General features: G+C 42.2%; 2 protein-coding genes across 3 annotated transcripts in view; both read left to right on the top strand.

The window, feature by feature from the left end:
* Positions 1–6510, top strand: part of LOC309401356 (serine protease 33-like) — a gene marked incomplete at its 5' end in the record, with an annotated part of 35050 nt that extends 28540 nt beyond the window's left edge. Inside the window, 2 exons of the mRNA XM_081970426.1 lie at positions 1689–1858; positions 6177–6510. Coding sequence (XP_081826552.1) covers positions 1689–1858; positions 6177–6404 — 398 coding nt within the window. The 3' untranslated portion in view covers positions 6405–6510. The remainder of the gene's footprint in view (positions 1–1688; positions 1859–6176) is intronic.
* Positions 6511–12831: 6321 nt separating this feature from the next.
* Positions 12832–21839, top strand: ELOB (elongin B). 2 transcript variants are annotated; one of them, XM_081932447.1, is made up of 4 exons: positions 12832–13049; positions 16843–16977; positions 18081–18189; positions 21494–21839. In XM_081932447.1, the coding sequence occupies exons 1-4, from the start codon at positions 12870–12872 to the stop codon at positions 21601–21603; spliced, it is 534 nt and encodes a 177-aa protein (XP_081788573.1). In that variant the 5' UTR covers positions 12832–12869; the 3' UTR covers positions 21604–21839. The 2 variants fall into 2 exon arrangements, with proteins under 2 accessions (XP_081788573.1, XP_081788572.1); XM_081932446.1 differs by having other exon boundaries at positions 21491–21839.
* The last annotated feature ends 917 nt before the right edge of the window (positions 21840–22756 follow it).

Genomic DNA, 22756 nt, shown 5'->3' with positions numbered 1-22756 from the left:
GCTAAATTTAAAGTAAATTATAATTTATGGCATTTCATTACATCATCCTGGAATCATTCAATGGTATTACATCTTTATATTCTCAGTTACAGTTTATATAAAATTCCATATTATCCCTCTAGTATATATAGATACATTATTATCATTGTTAATCATTTATTCAACTATAACTATTATTACTTTGTCTTATACATAATACTCAAAATTTAACTACGTTTAACTTAATTTTCTTTGTAATATTTCATTTTGTCATCCTATATCCTTCCAGAAATAGTGCCATCCAATATCTCTTGCCATTTGTAAATCTGTATTCTAGTTGTTTTCTTAGTAAATCTTATATGGACTTCTCTAAGCAACTTGTTGTTCATTGCATATCTTTTAAAGATTCGAAACCCTTCATCTGTTCTTTCCATCAGCTTGTCTTTGGTTATCACTGGTGCTTCTGTATGCGGTGACTCTTGATGCACTGACTCCAGCCTCAGTCCACTCCTTGTGAAAATCCCCAGCACTTTTGAATGGCCTTTTCCTGGCAATCCTCTCCAGGCTGCGGTCATCCCTGCTGCTTGTGCACCTTTTTCTTCCACACTTTTCCCTTCCACACAACTTTCTGTTAATGTGCTTTGATACAGCACTTTGGGAACATCCAACTTCTTTTGCAATTACCTTTTGAGGCTTTCCCTCCTTATGGAGGGTGTCAATGATGGTTTTCTGCACAACTGTCAGGTCAGGAGACTTTCCCATGATTGTGATTCCTACTGAACCAGACTGAGAGACCATTTAAAGGCTCAGGAACCTTTTGCAGATGTTATGGCTTAATTAGCTGATTAGAGTGGGACACTTTGAGCCTAGAATATTGCACCTTTTCACAATATTCTAATTTTCTGAGATTGTGGATTTGGGTTTTCATGAGCTGTAAACCATAATCATCCCAATTATGACAAATCATGGCTTGAACTATCTTACTTTGCATGTAATGAGTCTATCTCAAATATTAGTTTCACCTTTTAAGTTGCAGTACTGAAATATATGAACTTTTGCACGATATTCTAATTTTTCAAGTTTCACCTCTGTGTGTGTATATGTGTGTGTAGATAGATAGATAGATAGATAGATGGATGGATGGATGGATGGATGGATGGATGGATGGATGGATGGATGATAGGTAGGTAGGTAGGTAGGTAGGTAGGTAGGTAGGTAGGTAGGGTGTGTGTGTGAGAGAGAGTGTGTGTGTGGGGGGGGGGGTAGGTAGGTAGGTAGGTAGGTAGGTAGGTAGGTAGGTAGGTAGGTAGGGAAAGTACAGATGAATTGCTTGCACTGACCTGGAAATGGTTAGAGTACTAGTTTGGGAAGATCAGGAAAAATATTTTGAGATATCATTGAAGGCAAACTAATGGAAGTCTTTTTTAAATACAACTGTTTAAAAATATGGGGAGTGCCATTTTTCATTACTCCCAACAATATAAAAATAAGAAAGTGGCAAGTTGTATTACACAGCATAAGTACACATTATAAACCTGCCCAGATGTTGCTAAAGTACATTAGAATTCCCAGAATCTTTCATCATTCATCTTCCTGGTTAGGAACTGCTAGGAGCTGTGGTTTAGCAACATCTGGAGGTCTACATTGTGCATAAATCTGTTGCCTTTGCATTCTGGGAATGAAAATTGCTTCATTTTTCTCTTCTACAGGAAGCTTGCCACCACCCCAAATCCTTCAGGAACTGGAGGTACCAATCATAGATCGCATGACTTGCAATGATCTCTATAATGAAAGCAAAGAATATCAGTTACAAACTGATCTTGTCAAGGCTGATATGCTCTGTGCAGGGTACAAAGAAGGTGGAAAGGATGCCTGCCAGGTAGGATATTCTAAAACCTATTCTTTACAGTCAAAATGACATGCAAAGATAAATATTGAGCAACTAAAAGAAAGTTCTAAAAGTATCTTCACTGTCCTAGGAAGGAATTAAATGTATCAGACATTTGTTAAACCGATTCAAGAGACCATAGGTGCAAAATATGGGCCACAGTTTCTCTGGGGTTAAAAGTAAAAGTAACCTTCACCACTGGATCTCTTCAATGATAAAACTTTTTCAAATGCATAAAGAAACATCTGTACCACTCAGGGGTGGGTTCCAGCTTCTTTTACTGTTGGTTCGCTGAGGAATGCGCTTTGGAAAGGTACGCGCTTCAGACACGCTTGTGCTTGATGCACCCTATGTGTGCATGTGCAGTAGTGAAAAAATGCTTCCGCGCATGCACAGAAGCAAAAAAAAAAAGATGGTGGCACATATGGCGCTGCTGATAGAACCAGTTTGGGAGCATGGGCGGCCAAGTTATTATCCACTCGGCCAAACCGGTCCAAACTGGTAGGAACTCACTTCTGGCACCACTGGTGATCTATTCTTGAGTGTGGATCTTCCTGAACATGAAGAGAGAGAGATGATCACAATCAAAGTGATTATTAAGTAATATGATCCATCTCCTTCTTTTTGAGTAGGAAGTTGTGGGGAGGAGGGGTTATAGGGAGCGGGTGCCTTGGGACAAAATGGATTGCTTCAATCTTGCAAAACAAAAATGGGCTTGGCCTAAAACACTTTTCAAGAGTGGTCCTTGAAATGCAATGCAAATCTTGCTGTGACTCTCAACCTGAGGGAAAGTAAGAGGTCCTGGTGTGGACATAATCAGCCATGGAGTCTGTCTTCCCTATCTTAGAGAAGCCATCCCCCAATGATCAGGTCTCTTTTACCCTCTGGAAGGGCAAGAAAAAAGGGTCCCAACCAGTCAAAAAAAGAGGAGGAAATCATACTCAAATAATCCTGTAAGTTTCCAGGCAGTCAGTCATTCAATTTCAAATACCTAGAAAAAAGCTTTATTAAACAGACTTGTGTTAATTTCTGAGTACGCCCTCCTGCTGTTATCATAAAATATGTTTAGAAATCATCTTTTTTTACAGTACACTGAATCATACCATCAAGGGAACTGGGTCAGCATAATATACAAAGCCATAACCACACTCGGTCAGAATAAAAGTTTTATTATTAAGAAATTAGGAAACTATTATAAAAGCTTAAGTATTGGGAGTATTAGGACCTTGTAATTCAAGGCCAAGAGTGACTTCAGAGCACAGTGGGGGTGTGATTTTATGTGGGAGACAGAAAGAACAACCATAGATTAGGCCAGTGCTGTCAAACTCATGGCCTATGGGCCAGATGTATCAGGCGCTGGCCACACCCATGCCCAGTTTAGCGAAGGGGAGAAAAGTCCTGATATGTCACGTGATGCCGCTGTGACGACACAAGTTTGACACGCCTGAACTAGGCAATAATCAGATAAGAGGCAGCTGAGCCCTCTGAATGAATGGGGCATGATGTGTCTCAGAAGGGACCATGGAGAGGAGATGTACTTTCAGATTTGAAAGATTGTTAATGTAACCATACAATAAAAATAGAGCTAGCCAGGGGTGGGATCCTACCGGTTTAACAACTGAATGTACACTGAGAACGTGCATGCACATTTCACAGGAAAACAGCTGAGGCGCCTACCAGCTGGGCTTCAAAAAAGGGGAAGTAAGTGAGTATAGCACAGGGGAGGGCCCAGCTAAAAGTTAGAGCGAACCAGTTCGCTCCCAGCTGATAGTTGGAGCTACTGGTTTGCCCGAACCAGTCCGGACCAGTGCAAATCCACCCCTGGAGCGAGCACCTCTGGGTGTTCATTTTTTCTGGCCTATTGCACAAGGATGACAGGATGAAAGTAGTTTTGGTCTGCAGTTGTTCTTAAAGCAACTGCATCACTTCACGCAGCTACTTTAAGAAATTGCAGACATGGGCCACATCCACGGCCTTCATGTTCCAAAGCATTTGGGAGGATTTAAATTCACAGTTCTGCTTAACATGCTGTCTATGTGTATTTGCCAAGAGATTCCCATCATAAATGAAGAACAGCAATATGTATTATCTCTGACACACTCCACCTCCCAGTCAACTTTGGCAACAAGGTTGAGGGAAGATGGGTAAATTATTACATAAGTGAGTATTTTAATATTCGTTTTTATTATCAGACTTTGGAATTTATGGCTGCTTGTTGAGATGCACTTTTACAAAACGAGCTGAGATTTTTCAATTATATTTTCACAGCATCTGTAAACAGAGGGTGGACTTCTAAAGTTTAACACAGATGAAAAGTGTAGTCCACTGGCATTCAGAAAATGCATGTGGTCACTTCTTGCACAATGGAGATCAATTGCTGATTGATATCAAGATTTTATATGTACTTACCAATGCCCTCTGCCCTCTTCAATGGGGTTTACTAGTCTAATCAGGAAGAGGAATCATTAACTAATCAGTTCTCAGGAATTTCACTGAGAACAAAAACAAATCTACCTGATATGATAAATGCCTATAAATTGCAATATTCCACAAATAGTAAATGTCAATAAATCCATTGGGACTTCCTTCTCAGTGGAATATAAATTTTTGCTCTAATTCTTTCCATATTTTTTTTCAAATGAAGAAAACTTGCTAGTTTTAAGGAAGTTGAAGTTCTCTTTCAATGATATATACAGGTTCTCATCTTACAGGGTATTTCCCATCAGCAAAGTTGATAAATAGTTGTTTTAAAAAATATTTTATAATTAAAACTAGTAAGCTACCATCAGCAAAAAGAGGACAGAAAGAACATGATTTGTTTCAAGTGAGTAAAAATTCTTCAGATTCTTCAAATTAAGCTATACATTGCCTCCTGTCTTCATGGGGAAATCTTGGTAGTTTCTTGGCAACTTTCCTTTACAGGGAAGATGGCAAGTCTCTTTGTTAAGTCCCCTTAGACTTCTTGCATTGGCACCCACAGTGCCATCCATCCTCCAGTTTTCCCGCACCATCAGCAGACCTCCAAGTCTCTCCCACAACTCACCTGCGGGGCACTGCTAGCCCTCTGAGGGCCTTTCCCAGCCTTATTCACCCACACACCCATGGCACTACCTCCCATTGCTCTTTACTAGGTCTCCCACCACTTTTCACTGCATGTCTTGGGGTTACGTCAGTAACTGGTACTGCTTGGATTACTATCACTAAATGATCTGTGACATCGCACTTTACAAACATATCAATTAATGACAGTAATTCCAGTCCTAATTGCCACTTTAATTTCAAGGGCTACCCGCAACTAAAAAAAAAAACTTGAAAATGTCACGGTGTTTTGCATAGTAGCTCTTTCCATGGTTTAGGTCAGGGATCAGCAACCCGCGGCTCTGGAGCCACATGTGGCTCTTTCATCCCTCTACCGCGGCTCCCTGTCGCTCCTCTCCTTTGAGAGGAGCTTTCGGCTGGGGCAGGGGAGAGAAGCAGGACGCACCAGTAGGAGAGTCTATGGCAGGGAGTGGGTTTTCTGGTCAGCTCTACAATTGATAGGCTTTTAGTTAGAATAGGTAGAGGAAAAAGGATGCCGCACTAGGAGGAGACTCTATGGTGGGGAAACTGGACTTCTGGTCGGCTCCAGAATTTAATGGGGGGCTTCCGGTTAGGACTTTTGTGGCTCTTTGAGTATTTAGGGTTGCCGACCCCTGATTAGGTCCATATGACGTGGATAGAGTGGAAAAACTTTAATTCCCTTTCGTTACACATGGCCCAGTGTGTCACTTGCTTGGCTTTAGCTAAGGTTTCCTCATGTGTTTACTGCCCCAGTGCACTTCTGATATGAACAAGAGCCCTGATATGAACAATAAGACTGGGAAACATCACCATATTTTGCCTAAAGGTGCTTTAACACCACACAAACAACGTGATTGCCTTCATTGAGGTGCAGCATCAATCCTATGTATCTCATTGAGAGGCATCGCTCTGCATTATTTCTAAAGAGATCCCCCAGCACATCCAGTAACTGGAAGAAATTTCTATGCCAATCCAGAAGCAAAACCAAAAGGCAAATATACTTCTTTCTTTAGAAATTGGGAGCCTAACTCCTAACCTGATGCAGATATTGAAGGGATTCGATCTAGGTCTTTCTGCATGCAAATTTTATTGCACTGTTGCACAGTCTAGAGGAAACCAAGGGGTAAAGTCATGAGTCTTATATTGAAATAGGATTTACAAGAAATAGATGTCCTGAAAACCTCATTCCTATTCCACTGAATATTTCTTATCATGTAGTTACCTCCTTTGTTCTCTTTTTTCTCCACAGGGCGATTCCGGAGGACCCTTAGTTTGCAAATCCAAGGGGGCCTGGACATTGGCTGGGGTGGTGAGTTGGGGGGAAGGCTGTGCTCAGCCCAACCAAATCGGTGTCTATACATCAGTGCCTTTCTACCTAGACTGGATCCAAAGCCATATAAATGCAAATAATGGCGGACTTTCAAACTTCCCCAGGGTGACTCTTCTTTTGCTTATTTTTGCACCACTCTTCCTATGAAATACAGACCCTCAATCACTCCAGACATGAAATCTGTACAAGCAACACTATGAATCTACTTTCCTTTTCAGCAAGTAAGGTTGCCAGGTGTCCACTATTTGAGCGGACAGTCCGCTTTTTTCACATTATGTTCACTATTTTTTTTCACAAAATAGTGGACATTTTTTTTATTCAAAAGCTTTATGATGAAATGGTACATAATCTAAAACTGTACAGCCTAAGAGAATAAGGATAAGAGAATTGCGTTTTGTCTTTTTTTTTTCATAAGTTAGAATGAGACAAAGATCGAATATCCATTGAACTCGATTCTCCGAAAAAATTATTAATCATACTCAATTGTTTCACAAGACATTTAATAAAAGTATATAAAATTATTTACATACTATTTTTCTTAACTCGCATTTACCTATCATTTTTATATTATACTTTTTTCTTAGTTGGATAGTTATGTTTTCGAACACTCAATAAGGTATCATCATTTGAGGTTCAATGAGTACTAGCCTCAATATTTAGAGCGCAAATTTGTCAAAAAAAAGATTTCGTTGAAGCATTATAAACATAAAAGTTAATCATTGTTTTTATGCAAATACTATTTTGCTGTGCTCTAATTAAATCACCATGTAAGTAATATTAGGTTAATCTTTAGTAATAGCCATCAGTTGAATCAGTTCTCAGTATAAAACACAAATACATAGCTTCAGTGAATTTAGCAAATTCTACAAATTCGTGAATTCACTGTTAAATTTGAATTAAATCTAAATAAGTAAATTATTGTTCATATAATAATGTATAATATTATTTAAATATATCAGTAAAATAATTTGTTCATTATATTGAATAGATAATATGTACTTTATATATTTTGATAATTTGTATACATAAAAATATATACTTTATATTATACTTTATATTTAACATATAATTATTAAAAGCAAATAACAATTATTTAATTGTAAAAAATAATTGTTATTTGATTTTAAAATAGCTTGTCCCTTCGTGGAGAGGGAGCGGCTAACAAGTCTAAATAATAATAATAATAATAATAATAATAATAATAATAATAATAATAATAATAATAATAATTTTTTGGAAGCAGACGTGGCAACCCTATCAGCAAGCTGTTGATCAAGGGATTGATCATGTCAGATTCTTTTGGGGAAACAAGATTTATATATCACAAAATAATTGCTTCAGTTCACTACCGGCTGCAGAAAAGCAGTGTTTCATCAGTGCCAGTGAGAGTCAAGTACTAAGAAATACTGACCAATTTGATAAGGAAGAGAGGGAAATGGTGAAAATCTCACTTATCAAATTAGATCAAAGACACTAAGATATATTCTGCCATCTGCTGGTGAAATATATAAATGTAAGCATTTGTTGCTGTTTTCATTGTAGCACATCTAGGTCCAGGGACGTGTGGTCAGGGGAGGCAGGGGAGGCAGAGCCTCACCTCTCTTCATGAAATAATAGTATATAATATTATATACTATATATATATATAATATTATAATATTACATACATCCGTCAGCCGCGCCTGGGAGCTGCGGAGGCAGAAATGTTGTTGGCGCTCCCGGATGACGAAGCCATGAAAGCGACTGGAGAACGACCTCGCTGCCCCTTTCATTGCTTTCCCATTCAGGCGGCTGCGCTTGAGGAAAAGCAGCTCCGCGGGGCCCGGCGGCAAGGCTTGAGCGGGGTGACAGAGCAGCCGCCTGAATGGGAAAGCAACGAAAGGGGCTGCGCTTTCACCGCGCTGAAGCCTTGCTGCCTGAATGGGAAGCCGTCCTCGCTGCCCCTTTCGTTGCTTTCCCATTCAGGCAGCAAGGCTTCAGCGAGGTGAAAGCGCAGCCCCTTTCGTTGCTTTCCCATTCAGGCAGCAAGGCTTCAGCGAGGTGAAAACGCAGTTGCCTGAATGGGAAAGCAACGAAAGGGACAGCGAGGACGGCTTCCCATTCAGGCAGCAAGGCTTCAGCGGGGTGAAATCGCAGCTGCTTGAATGGGAAAGCAACGAAAGGGACAGCGAGGACGGCTTCCCATTCAGGCAGCAAGGCTTCAGCGGGGTGAAAACGCAGCTGCCTGAATGGGAAAGCAACGAAAGGGACAGCGAGGACGGCTTCCCATTCAGGCAGCAAGGCTTCAGCGGGGTGAAAACGCAGCTGCCTGAATGGGAAAGCAACGAAAGGGACAGCGAGGACGGCTTCCCATTCAGGCAGCGAGGCTTCAGCGGGGTGAAAACGCAGCTGCCTGAATGGGAAAGCAACGAAAGGGACAGCGAGGACGGCTTCCCATTCAGGCAGCGAGGCTTCAGCGGGGTGAAATCGCAGCTGCCTGAATGGGAAAGCAACGAAAGGGACAGCGAGGACGGCTTCCCATTCAGGCAGCGAGGCTTCAGCGGGGTGAAATCGCAGCTGCCTGAATGGGAAAGCAACGAAAGGGACAGCGAGGACGGCTTCCCATTCAGGCAGCGAGGCTTCAGCGGGGTGAAAACGCAGCTGCCTGAATGGGAAAGCAACGAAAGGGACAGCGAGGACGGCTTCCCATTCAGGCAGCGAGGCTTCAGCGGGGTGAAAACGCAGCTGCCTGAATGGGAAAGCAACGAAAGGGACAGCGAGGACGGCTTCCCATTCAGGCAGCAAGGCTTCAGCGGGGTGAAAATTCAGCTGCCTGAATGGGAAAGCAACGAAAGGGACAGCGAGGACGGCTTCCCATTCAGGCAGCAAGGCTTCAGCAGGGTGAAAATTCAGCTGCCTGAATGGGAAAGCAACGAAAGGGACAGCGAGGACGGCTTCCCATTCAGGCAGCAAGGCTTCAGCAGGGTGAAAACGCAGCTGCCTGAATGGGAAAGCAATGAAAGGGGAAGCGAGGACGGCTTCCCATTCAGGCAGCAAGGCTTCAGCGGGGTGAAAACGCAGCTGCCTGAATGGGAAAGCAATGAAAGGGGCAGCGAGGACGGCTTCCCATTCAGGCAGCAAGGCTTCAGCGGGGTGAAAATGCAGCCCCTTTTGTTGCTTTCCCATTCAGGCGGCTGTTCTGTCACCCCGCTCAAGCCTTGCCGCCGGGCCCCGCGGAGCTGCTTTTCCTGGGCAGCGATTCGTGAAGCCGCTTGACAACCACACAGCCGGCACACCACCTCTCGGGCCGTTAGGAAGCAAACGCAAAGGAACCCACCGCCACGGGCCCATGTTTGTGGGCGCCGGCGGCTGCAAGCCTTGGACAGGCTCTTCTTCTTCCTCCTCCTCTCCCACACCCCTGGGAAGCTCCTGCCCCCATTTTGTGCATCTCCCTCCCTCACCCCGATTTTTTTCTCGGAGTCGGCGGCTCGGGAGAGGCCCGCCCTGTAGGTGAGTCTCTCGTTTGATGTGGGGCCATTCCCGGGAGCCAACGGGTCTTTTGCTGGCTGCCAAGGCAGGGCTTCGCTGAGGTGACAACGCTGAAGAAGCCATGCAGGAAGAGTTAGGGGGATGCAGAAGGCCCGAGGGAGGCCTCTGGGGATTGGGCTTTGGGTTGGTGGAAGACCTTGAAGGAGTGGGGGGGGAAGGGACTGGCGCCGGTGGAGGAAGCAAGGCTACGCGGATCAGTGCACTCCTTAATGTCCCCTTAATGTTCACTCAGGAAGGTGGGGGCTGCCTCAGCCTCCTGCACACGTGGCCCCATTCCCCGCCTTCCTGATGACGTCACCAGCATCACCAGCCTCACCAGCCGTAACTCTCACCGCACGTCACTGTCTAGGTCTGGGTTTTAAAATTGTTTACAATATTTGAATTACATAGCTTCCACGAAATTCCAGGCAGTCCAATGTATTTTTTCCATTATTAGGGGCCCCATACAACCTATTGGTAGCTTGAGTTTTACTTACCACATGATGTGAATGTAAACAACTGTATTTTGTACAATGTCTATGGTACTTTTCATTATCAATATCAACTGGGGCCATATAATCTATTGGTGCATGGTGAAGTTTGGGCCTTTTCTTAGCACATGTTGTGAATCCAAACAATTGTGTTTTGTACACAATGTTTATGATTTAGCACAGACTGCTAAACTGACCACTATCTACAGAGTTGAAGATGATGACAAATATCCAAGTATCTCTATTGATGTTCTATTTCAGTGAAGTTCAGCAAGACCTATTGGATAGCATGAACTGTATCACATTTGACTATGGGAAGATGACAGTATTTTTATGTTGGAAAACTTAAACCTATTTGGGGTGGGGGACTTTCAAGTCCTTTTTTCACCATGCTGAGCTACTCAGAAAATGAGGAAACCAAAGTTTTGAATCTCTACAGCCTTAAATGACAAGGTCCAATTTGCATTATGGCCTGGTAGTAAAAAACAACAACAACCATGGTGCATTATAATTACAGACTGGGAATGTACTAGATACACATAGAAATGCAGTTTTTTTCTTCAGCAAAGGAAATGTTAGGATAACTTAGATGTGGCAGTCTACCCCAAGATGGCATTATGTCAAACTGTAAAGTATACCTCCCTTGGAAGGTGCCGATGAGTCCAAAGGAGGTGTGAAGAATCTTTTGGCTGCATATTTGCAATAAATCCACCTTTTAAAAAGTTTAATTATAGTGTTTTCATTGTTATTTTGGGTTTGTTGGAAAGGAAATCCAGCTGATTTGGTTCCAACCTGGGGAAAAGACGCTGGAAATAATATAGAGGCTGATTGGAAAGAAAGATTATGTTTACTGGTGAACCACCAGGGCTTGTGGTTCTGGGGCAGCTGAACTATTAGCCAGATGAGTGTCAGGATTTTTATACAGGTCCTGAAATGCTGCTGGAAGAAGGTGGTTGTGCAATGTTTGAAATGCCCTTAGGAAATTGTGCAATGTGGTGAACTCTGTGTCTTCTGCTAAATAGTAGTGGGTTAATCTCATTATGTCCTAAATGGTCATGTCCTGCTCTTAGAATTTGTGTGGTGGAGAATGTAAAATGTTAAGGCCATCGCTGGAGGTGAAAGTCTTTTGTTTCTGAATAGGCTGTCCCTATCTTATGTTGGAAGAAATGTCCATCTGGGTTCAGTTCCAAGGGTAGAAAAAGACACAGGAAACATGGTGGCTGCTGGGAAATATGGTTTTTAATATGGTGGACAGGACCATATGGTTTGAGGTCCTGGGGGGGAAAGGGAAGAGATGCTGAGTGTGCCCTGGTTTTATGCCCTCTTTGGGCCCCATCCCAGAACTTCCTGTTCCGGTACGAGAAATGCACTCTGATTGGTGGTCAGACTCCCGGGGGTAGGGTCTATAAGCTGTCTGTCTTTTGAGTCCCAAACTTGGTTGAGCTGTTGCTGAGTGATGATGTAATGAAAGGGTTTGGGGATTCCTATTATGGCTCTGCCTGAAGTAGGTAGATCTTTGTTATGTAGAATAGAGTGGCTCTGGCCTTAATGGCCCATTGACAAAGGGGAGGGCAGGAAGCCACAGGGAGCTGCTTTGTCTTTAAAACATATCCAGGGAAATATAATATTCTGCTTTTAATATTTCCTAAAATATTTCATTTTTCTAGAAGGGTGGGCGCTAACTTCCTACACTTAATGGGCGCAAAATATCTGCTGGGAGAAATTAAGAAAGACCGCTTTCCCTCTTTTAAGAGCGTATTTCTCCTTTAGGGAAATATAATATTTTGCCTTTTTAATATTACCCAAAATATTTCATTCTTCTGGGAAGGGGGGGGGGGCTTCCCACAGGTTCATTTTGGTGTTTGGATTTTTGGGAGAGGAATATACATTAAGATTACATTCAAGGGAGGTGTGATAACAAGGTTTAAGAACCCCTATTTTAGGTACTCCCAATTCCCTTTAAAAAAAATTTGTTCCTAATAATTCAATGGTTTGTAATATAGCACAACTGGAGAAATGATGGGGGTGAGATTTAGTTTTCTCGCACTGGAATCGAGGTTGCCTGCTGCAAAGCACTGAAAAGGGAAAAATCCTCTGTATGCAGCCCAGCCTCGTGAAACTTCATGTTACAAAATGGAGTCTTTCTCTACAAGCCACAAATGCCCTTCTCAAAATGGCAGCCGCCTTCCTACGTAGTTACATATAAGGAGCCCAGCGCTTGGCTTTTGAACCACTTTTAGCTCGGAGAGGCGTAAAACGGAAATCATCTCTTTAAGACAACCCCCACTTTATGAGGAAGAGAATTCTCGCCAAGATTCGTTAAGCGTATATATTTTTAAAAAATTAAAAGTTCTTTCTAAAAATAAAATAAAAACCTCAGGCGACGACAAACTTTAACTTCCGCACTCTAACGGAAGCAACCATAGAGAGTAGTCAACTCCCGAAAGAAAGCCCTTGGGAAGGTGGCGGCGCTTTAGCCTCCACGACCTTTCCAAACTGGGCGAGGCTTCAAAGGTGCCTCTTTTAAGATGGCAGCGAGCGCTTCCGTTCCGTCGACCCGTCCTTTTCTTCCGGCGGCTGCTTCCGCTGTCGGATAGGGTTCTATCCGCTGTCTATGATCTTTTTTTTTTCCCGACCGAAAGCCTGGGATGGGGCGCATGCGCCACGGTGTTCTTCCCCCCCCTTAAACCGGGTTGGGTTATATACCGAGACTGCAGTGCATGTTGGGAAGCCGGGGGTTTTGCTGCTTTTTCCTCTCTGGGGGGTCTGGGCTGAGGCTGCATCTGCAGAGATGGTGAGTCGGGAAGGGTAGCCGCCTACGGGAGCCGGGGCTGGTCCTGAAATAGTAGCCGCGGGAACGTAAGGCCGTCCGCGACCCTCCTCGAACCACCGTCCTCGCCCCCTTCCCTTTCTTTCCCCGGGGGAGACGGGGGTGTCTCCACTGCCCTTCGGTGGGATGCTCCTCGTCGTCCCGTCCCCCTCCCCGACCTCTTCCCCGGCTACCTTTCGCGCATCGTCTTTCCCGACGGCCCGAAAGGAGGCGGCTTCCTGTTTAGTTTACTCCCTTTGTGGGGGTTTCCCCCCCCCCGATGGTCTTATAATCGAGTTTCCTCTGGGTCCGCCCCCGCCCTCCCCCCAGTCCCCGCTTTATCGTCCCAACAGCCCTGCCAGGTAGGCTCCGAGAAGGGTTATGGGGCAGAGAAGGCAGCCCGAACCAAGGAGAGGTTTTTCCTGGTTCTTGTGGGTGGCGCTGAGCCGTCTGACGCTCCCATCTTGGGGTTTCCAAGACGCCGCCCTCGCAACTCCTCTAGTGTTTATTTGGTAAAGGGTTGGTTGGTTGATGGCTTTTTAAAAAGGCACCCAGTAAAGTCCTCGGTTAGAAAGACTTCGATAAGTTTATCTTGGAAGGCTTGGATCTCCAAGGAAGTTTAAGGGAGCTTCTGGATGCTTTTGGCATTCAGGCTGCTTTGTATGTTGGGGGGGGCGGGGAGTAATAAAGTAAAAAATGTATTTGTGCAAAAAGCTTCCCTGTTTCTGGGTAAAAATGCCCAGTATACCAAACTACCTATTACACCAAATTGGTTCTTACAAAGGTTGCAAACATAACAACTCTAAACGTCTAGGTACTTTTACTCTCTAGGGTACAGTATGAAAAGGCTACATGAAAGTGGAAGTCGCCTCTAACCATTGAACTTGGCCAAATTCTTAGTTTTGGACTTTTACCTTATTCTTCCTTTGATGCTTTCCAGAAGCTTTGGACTTCAACTCCCATCAGCCCTTGGTGACCTGGCCCCTGGCATTAGGTAAAATGTAAATAAACATATATAAAATGACAAGTGATGGGTTTAATGCTACCCTGAAATGGTCAAAACACTATTACTTCTTATCAACTCAAGAGGAAGCGGTTAAAATAGTATTTTCTTAAGAAGTTTAGAGGAGTATAGCTGAGTGTTACGTTTGCAACAATGCAAGACCCAGTGTGGTGTGATCTTAAGGCATCAGACTAGAAATGGGGAGGCAGTGTATTCCAGTCCCACCTTGGTCACTAAGCCAATTGGATGACCTTGAACTGATCATTCTCTCTCAGCCCTAGGAAATGGGCAATGGCAAGCCATTTCTGGGAAAACTGCCAAGAAAATTGCAGGGATTTCTCCAAGCAGTTTCTAAGAATCCGACACAATTGAACAGAAATAAAAATAGACTTTCATATATATATATATATGAGCCCCACCTAAAGTTATCTATGAATATCCTGTCTGAGAAGGAATTTGAACTTGGGTCCTGTCATGGCCTACCTGGTACATAAACCCTAATGTCATGATCTTGGATATATATATGAGCCCCACCTATATATATGAGCCCCACCTAAAGTTATCTATGAATATCCTGTCTGAGGAGGAATTTGAACTTGGACTCTGTCATGGCCTACCTGGTACATAAACCCTAATGTCATGATCTTGGATTTGATTCAATCTGTAACCTGCCTATCCTCACTATATTAATTTTTTCCTTTATTATTTTTTATAAATAACTCAAGGCAGCTAATGTATCTCATATTTCTTTATCTTCCTATTTTCTTCCAACAACAACTTGTGAGTTAGATTGAAAGTGACTGACCCAAAGTCGCCCATCTGGCCTTCATGCCTAAGATGGTAGTAGAATTCATACTTTCTACCCTGGTGCTTAACTAGTAGTATCTCTACATCACATGTCTACATCCTACCTGCTTTTCCTCCTACAACAAGCCTGTGGAATAAGATCAATTGAGAGATATTTACAAACCAAAATAACTACACCACTTTCCTGGCTTAAGATGGATTGAATCTGACTCCAGTCCAAGTTCAACATCTAAACCTTAGGAGTGAATCAATGACTTGGTTACTTTATAATAGGGTGGTTTAAACATTAGCTATGAAAGGTTACCCTTTATGATGGAACGAAGTGAAGTTGCCAGGATTTTCCATTATAAATAGGCAAGTATCTAAACCAGTGCTTCTCAATTATTTTCTGTCATGCCCCCCCTAGGAAGAAGAAAACATTTCGCGCCCCCCGCGCGACTGTAAATAGTATCATTTGTCTATAAAATTGTTATAAGTACACCTCTGCATAACACTGTATCCTTATTAACGTATAAGAGAATAAAAAAAGAAAGAAATGTGGATCAATTTACAACAAAGAATAGCTTTATTAACTGTAGCAGAAAAGATTTAAAGGAGCACAGGATTTAAAGGAACACAATATTAAAAAAAACTTTAACCTGCAAAACAAAAATATATAAAATAATTTGAGCTGAGCCCCCCTTTACGGAGCCTCGCGCCCCCCCTGGGGGGCCCGCCCCACTATTTGAGAAGCACTGATCTAAACTAACTGAGATTTTTACCACAAGTAAAAGAATGTTGGATAACTTCTGAAATAGGACAAAAAACATAAAATAATAGTTTGGGGAATCTTGCAAATGTGAAGAGTTGCTAATACAGGTTTGTGTTATATATGAAAACTGAACTATTACTTTACCAGATTAGTACCATCTAGATATACTGGACTACAATGCCTACTACTATTTTGTTGTTATTCCTACTGGCTGTGAATGATGGGTGTTGTCAGCCAACACATCTGAAGAGTACCACACTGAGGAAGCCCGAATTCACTAACTCAATCTGGAAGATCTAGCATCTGTCATTCCTCTGCCAGGGTGTCTTTTGTTAGATTCACAAATTGTACTAAACCAAGGTTTGTCTAACAAAATTAATTGGTAACATACCAATCAAGATCTAATATGTTATATATTCTGTCTGGTATCTATGGAGGGTCTGGTAGCATTGGCTATCTGGAGTGCCTTCTGTGGTTTTAGCTAATATGCCCAGCTGCATATCTATGTAGAGAGGAGCAACCTTGGCAAAGTCATTTGTGGTCCTGGGTTCACTCTGGAGAAAACAGTTGCAATATTCTGTATGCAGTTTAATAAAGAGTCTACCTACACTTGTAAAAACTTGAGCCTTAAAGTATGCCATAAGAACTAGTCACATGGTTATTAGTTGGCAAATACGAGAAATAGAATTGTAGTATATTGTGAAAGTAGGGTCTTTGATGGCTTCATCCTTGGGAATACCTGAAGGAGGATTACATCTACTACAACTTCGAGATTCTGAGGTGTTAATCTGGTTGTTAATAGCAGTGCTAATTTTAGTATACAATTGTTAACTACTGCTGTTCTGTTCATAGCAAATCTCAATTGGCTGACCCTTTGAAGACCTCAGAAGCAACAACAAAGTCTGAATTTAGGCTGCTTTTTCAAACAGTGGACTTGTCTGTTGCTTGGCAAATCAATCTGAACAGTATAGATGCATTTTATGTATGTTACATAAATGTGGATGTAGCAAGCACATGGGAATAATTCTCAATTGTTCTATAAAACCGAGGTTTTAAGTATTTTGTATTTTGGAGAATAATTATCCTACATACAAAGTTGAGGTTTTCCCACTGTATAAAACAATGTCGTCGTCGTTATTGATAGTGATGGCTTGTTTGGATAAAATTACGAATGCTAACGATTGCCTAATATTACGAACCGGTCTATTGTCCAACAGGATGTTTTTCTAATGATCCGACGTCACAAGGCAACTATCTTCACAGACGCCAAGGAGTCCAGTACAGTATATGAGCTGAAAAGAATTGTGGAGGGAATTCTCAAGAGGCCTCCAGAAGAACAGAGATTATACAAGGTATGGAGATCTTATTATAGAGCTATGCATTTGGGACTCTTAATAAATTATGGCATTACACTGGGACCTGCTGTTTACTAAGATGGTATATCAGTGCTCTCCTTGATCAGTTCAGAGGTTATATTAATTTTTTTTAATTTAACCGAATTGCTGCTCTTAGGAGATATTTCTCTCTGAGATCCTACCTTGTTAGCCTTTCAGAGGGTTATGAACACCTGGCTTTTCCCCTAAGACAGTGTTTCTCAACCTTGGCCACCTGCAGATTCGTGGACTTCAACTCTCAGAATCCCCCAGCCAGCAGAGATCCTTTGCCCATCTAAGAAACTTATTTTTCTGTGTGCTCTAGATAATTGGGGATTAAGGAATCCTTAGAATTAGAACTCTGACCTCATACTTCTTCTTTTTTTTAGTAAGATCAGAAGTAAGGAGGAAGGTAGCAAATTGTTTCCAGTGTATACTGGTTTGCAAGTAGAACAGTTTTAGTGAAGAAAAAAAAATACAGACTTCTTACTACAAGGATTCCACAACTTAAGGCTACAATTAACCCCAAAATTTATGTTGTTAAGTGAGGCATTTGTTAAGTGAGCATTGCCCCATTTTATGACCTATCTCACCACAATTGTTAAGTGAATCACTGCAGTTGTTAAGTGAACCTGGTTGTTAAGTGAATCTGGCTTCCCCATTGACTTGATTTGTGAGAAGGTCTCAAAAGGTGGTCATATGATGTTGGGACACAGCAACGGTCATAAACATGAACTCGTTTTCAAGCATCTGAATTTTGATCATGTGACCATGGAGATGCTGCAAAAGTCGTAACTGAAGAATAGTCATAAGTTACTTTTCTCAGTGCTGCTGTAATTTTGAATGGTTGCTAAATGAACTATTGTAAGTCGAGGACTAACTGTAGTCTATCATTTGCCCCCAACTCTATGGCAATTTGATGTGCAGAGGACAGTTAAACCATATCCTAAACAGAGTTTGCATTCTCGTTGCCCAATTTCTTGATTTTAATTATACATCTAAGTAGTAGTGGTTCATGATTACCAGACTTTTTTTTAAAGAGACTTCTCTTGCATCCTGGTGCAAATTACCCCATTTTCCAGGATGATCAGCTGCTGGATGATAGCAAAACTCTTGGAGACTGCGGGTTCACCAGTCAGACAGCACGGCCCCAGGCTCCAGCAACAGTCGGTTTGGCCTTCAGAGCCAGTGGTGAGTGAAGTTGTTGCATGCTTCTTGAAACCAAAGAAACACAACATTATCATTGAAGATTCAGACTAAGAGCCTAAGGAAGTGGTTTTTACTGATAACCTAAGGGCGTTGGCCAAATTTGCCTTAGAAGAATATTCTGTGCCTGGCATGCTCCCTTTTGAAAAGACACACTTGTAATGGTGTAATGCCACACCTAACATGGCAGGCAGCCAAGAGATGGCTTCCAGAGGTGGTGTCAATGTGTAGCTAGATATATCGGGTATCTGCAGCACAAGCCATGTAGAGCTTTTAGCACCTGCCATCTTAGAGCCCATCTGGTCCAGGAGTTCCTGATCACTGACTACTACCATGGTTCCCCAAAAATAAGGCCCGATCTTAAATTTTCTTTTGGGCCCCAAAATAAGGTCTTACTTTCAGGGGAAGTCTTACCAGCTTACCTTAGGACTACCACAGCCAAGCCTCTCACGCCCCAGCCCCTGTCATGCCGCTGCCCGACTTCTTCTTCCCCATGTCTGGGCAGGGTCTTAACTATGGCTTATTTTTGAGGTAGGATTTATATTAGGCGCACATGTAAAATCAAGCTAGGGCTTATTTTCAGGGGAACGCAGTAATCATGCTGAAAATTGGCGGCACAGAAATCTTCCATTTTGCTTTGAGGCAAGAAATATACACAAACTGCAGTACAAAGCCTTGAAACAGGCTTAAGGTACTTTTTAAAATACAGGTAGTCCTCAATTTATGGTCACAGTTGGGACAGGGTTTCTATCACTAAATGATATGGTCATTAAGTGAGTCATACCTGAATTTATGACCTTTAAGTGAATTGTAGTTAAGCGAACCTGGCTTCCTCCATTGACTTTGCTCATCCCTTCTACAAAGGTTGCAGATGGCGGTCACATGACCCCATCATAGCTAGTTGCCAAGTACCCAGATTTTTTCATCATGTGATTTCATGGACCCTACAATGGTCATGAGTGCAAAAACCTACCCTAAATCATTTTATGTGCTGTTGTAACTGCATACAGTTGTTAAATGAATCATTGTACTGTAAGTTGACAACTACCTATAAAATCTCTGTACTTTCCAGAAAGGGGTGGGTGGGTGAGAGAGAAGATTCATCCCGCCCATTGTTACATAATTGCTTCATTAGCTGCACCCCTTTTACCCCTCATTAAAAAGAGCAGCTCCCAGTGGTTTAGTCCTGTTTCTGAAGCTTAAATTCTCAAAAACAGACCAGACACCCAGAATCCCTTAAGCACAAAAGTGAGATTTCATCAAAACAACAACTTGATAAATTTTAACCTGTGTCTCTCACTGCCTGTGAAGTTTCTCAATGATCCAGGTCATGGTTGTCCCAAAGGTGCTTTTTTTCAGGAGGCATCTGGACTTTCTGGTTTTTCTTTGAAGATTTTTCATTTCTCATCCAAGAAGCTTCTTCAGTCTCTCACTGGATTATAAGCTGCTCAACTATAATAATATGAATAATTATAAAATGCCTTGTGCTCTTGTAAAAAACATGGTCCACAATCCAGCTGCTAACTGTAGTCACAATTGATGATAGATTTTTATAAAACATTCTGTGTGTCTCCCCACCCCCCAAATCAATTGGAAGGAATGGTTGTAACCAATAAAACAATAGTAAGTCGAATCATGATGCCCCCCCCCCCCCATATTGCTAATTTCATTTTGATAGGCAAAAATGAATGAATAACTCATGTTTTGAATTCAACAGTTTCTAAAGAGTTTGAAATCTATTGTTGGGATCATTTTGAAAATGTATTATTTATATCCTGCCTTTCATTATTTTTACAAATAACTCAAGGCAGTGAATAGATCCAACATATTCTCCTTCTATTTTATTGCCTATTAACTCTATTTAACTCACCATTTTGAGTTCAAAATTGGTTATTGTTGGCCACAGAACATTTCTGAATGGCTGGATCATCCCCTGTTGAGCATGAAATGAATCAACTGAACAGCCAAACCCACTTAACACACCAAAGGCCTGGATCATTTATTTGGTTTTATCCATACTTTTAGCTGTGTAGCTGTCGATTTTGGCAGAAAGATGTGCTTAAATATAATGATGGAATGAATTTTATTTCAGATGGGAAACAGTCTGAGATTTTAAACATCATGGAGTTATAGAGAACGAAAGCAAATAGGGTTGGAATAACAACTACCATGTTTTCCCTAAAATAAGACAGGGTCTTATTTTCTTTTGACTTCCGAAATAAACACTTGGCCTTATTTTTGGTGAGGTCTTATTATTTTTGAGGTGCAGGAGGCGGCGAGTGTGGTCACCTCATGGCTGCTGCTGTGTTGCAATATTTTGGGCTTATTGTAGCGCATGTGCTCAAAAGCCCGATTGGGTTTATTGTCAGGGGAGGTCTTATTTTTGGGGAAACATGGTACTTTTCCCTATGTTTGCAGGAAACCAAAAGAAAGATATATTAATAACCTTATTACACCCAAGTATTATAGAATCATCAGAGCTGGTAGTGACCTTGGAGGTCTTCTGGTCCAACCTACTGCCCAAGGCTTGAGTCCTCAAACAATCTTGTGCAAATAGTTGTCCAATCTTCTCTTGAAAAGCTCTAGTGACGGATCAGCCACAAATACAGGAGGCAAGCTTATCCCACTGCTTAACAAATCTCACGGCCAGGAAATTCCTCCTTATTTCCAGGTTCGATCTCCCTCTGATGAGCTTCTATCCATTGTTGCTGCTTTTCCTACTCTCAGGTGCTGTGGAGAAAGCATATCTTCCCTATAGCAGCCCTTCAAATATTGGAATACTTCTCTGTGTTAAGCTTAGCATATCTAAATGTCTATGGAGATTCTCAGTCACCCAGATCATAGCTGTCAGTTGGATGAGAAGCAAAATGTCTTCAAAGAAAAACGAAGTCCAGTTGAAAAAGGACACCTAACATATCGAGTTCCTTTAGCCATTTTTCATAGAATTTAGCCTCCAGACCCCTTATCACCTTTGTTGCTCTTCTCTGCACCTTTTCTAGGGCCTCAGGATCTTGGTCACCAGAACTGGATACAGTATTCCAAATGTGGCTTTATTGGTGTGAATGGTATAGAAATAAAATGCTTATATGCTGCTGCTGGTTAAGGATTAATCAGGATTAAACAGTCACTATTTGGGGGGGGAAATAGGTTTGAGCTGTTTATGGGCTTAACTAGTTTGCCACTGCTTTGGATTTCTCTTTGGTTTGAGATTTATAGTAGCCAATGATGTAGCATAAAACGGAACCGTTCCAAGATGACGGTGTCACACGTCTTTCTCCCCCTTCAGAAGATGCCTTTGAGAACCTCCGTATCGATCCCTTCTCCAGCCCGCCAGAGCTCCCCGACGTGATGAAGCCCCAGGACTCTGGCAGCAGCGCTAATGAACAAGCAGTGCAGTGAAGAAAATGGAGGCTTGTGTAGTTTGCTGTACAACCCATGGTATCCTCCTTCCCCCAGCCTCATCTGACACGGAGAAAGATATGGCGTCATCCCTTGTCTCCGATTTCGGTTTCCCTTTTAGCCTTCCTCCTCTAAGCAAGGCTACGTGTCGCCTTCTAAGTCCAACCTCACTCATCTGACAGAGCTGTTTTCACTTTGTTTTTGAAATAAAAAGGTCAGCTGTTTTTTTCCCCCTTTTTGTCGTGCGTTGTATGCCTGTTCAGTGAAATGGAAAGAGGGCCTTAGGACAAAGAGGAGATGATAACATGACAATTATTCTATAAACATTACTGCAACTATTAATCTGCTCATGTTCTTTATGTCAAACTCTCTTTCCTGCTGTCTTAAAGATGAAGAAAGCTAATCTGTGGTTAAATACGCTATTGACATCTTCTAAGCCAGACCCAGAGGTGCTTTTTCAAGAAGCAACTGGACTTCCTTTGTTTTTTCTTGAAGATGTTTTGCTTCTCATCCAAGAAGTGAAACATCTTCAAGGAAAAACAAAGAAAGTTTAGTTGCCCCTTGAAAGAAAATGGGGGGGGGGAGCACCTTTGGAACAACGATGACCTGGATGACTGAGAATCAGTCTTCTAAGGCAGCTTTCGTCGACCTGTAACTTTCCATTGTGTTGGGATTCCATCATCTAAATTTTGTAGCCATGAGAAAATTCACTAGGAAATGTGAATTTTTTTTATTGCCCACCAAGGCTAAGACAGACTCCTCGTATCTTAGGTAACCTTGGCCCCCTTGAAATTGCTATATGTAATCACATGTCACTGCAACGCCCATGCAATTAATCCTCTGCTTCTTGATAGGCAACCTGGTGCCCTCCACGTGTCTTGGGCTGTAAGTCTCACAATCCCTTCCCATCAGATGTGGTGGTTGGAGCTGATGGAGTTGACATTAAAATACCTATAGGGGGTATCCAATTTATCACCTACTTTATCACTGTAGTATTGCTGGCTGGCTGGCCCACCTTTTTTTTTTAACTAATTGTCGGATCTAAATTGCAAGTTGAGAGCTTAGTCTGTGACATCAAAGCTGATGACTCTACCAAAAGATGGCAACAGCAGCAATTACCTGTAGTGTCACTGCCTAGATGTGAGGTAGGAGC

Source organism: Natrix helvetica, assembly GCF_964273705.1.
Source record: "Natrix helvetica genome assembly, chromosome: Z".
Lineage (NCBI taxonomy): Eukaryota > Metazoa > Chordata > Lepidosauria > Squamata > Natricidae > Natrix > Natrix helvetica.
Note: the sequence above shows the minus strand (reverse complement) of the source record. Positions and strands in the feature narration are given on the sequence as shown.

Excerpts from the sequence above, each read along its gene's own strand:
- ELOB (XM_081932446.1), top strand. The coding sequence starts at position 12,870 with ATGATCTTTTTTTTTTCCCGACCGAAAGCCTGGGATGGGGCGCATGCG. Across the intron at positions 13,050-16,842 it reads AGGCTGCATCTGCAGAGATG|GATGTTTTTCTAATGATCCG; the intron begins GTGAGTCGGGAA and ends ATTGTCCAACAG. Across the intron at positions 16,978-18,080 it reads AAGAACAGAGATTATACAAG|GATGATCAGCTGCTGGATGA; the intron begins GTATGGAGATCT and ends CCCATTTTCCAG.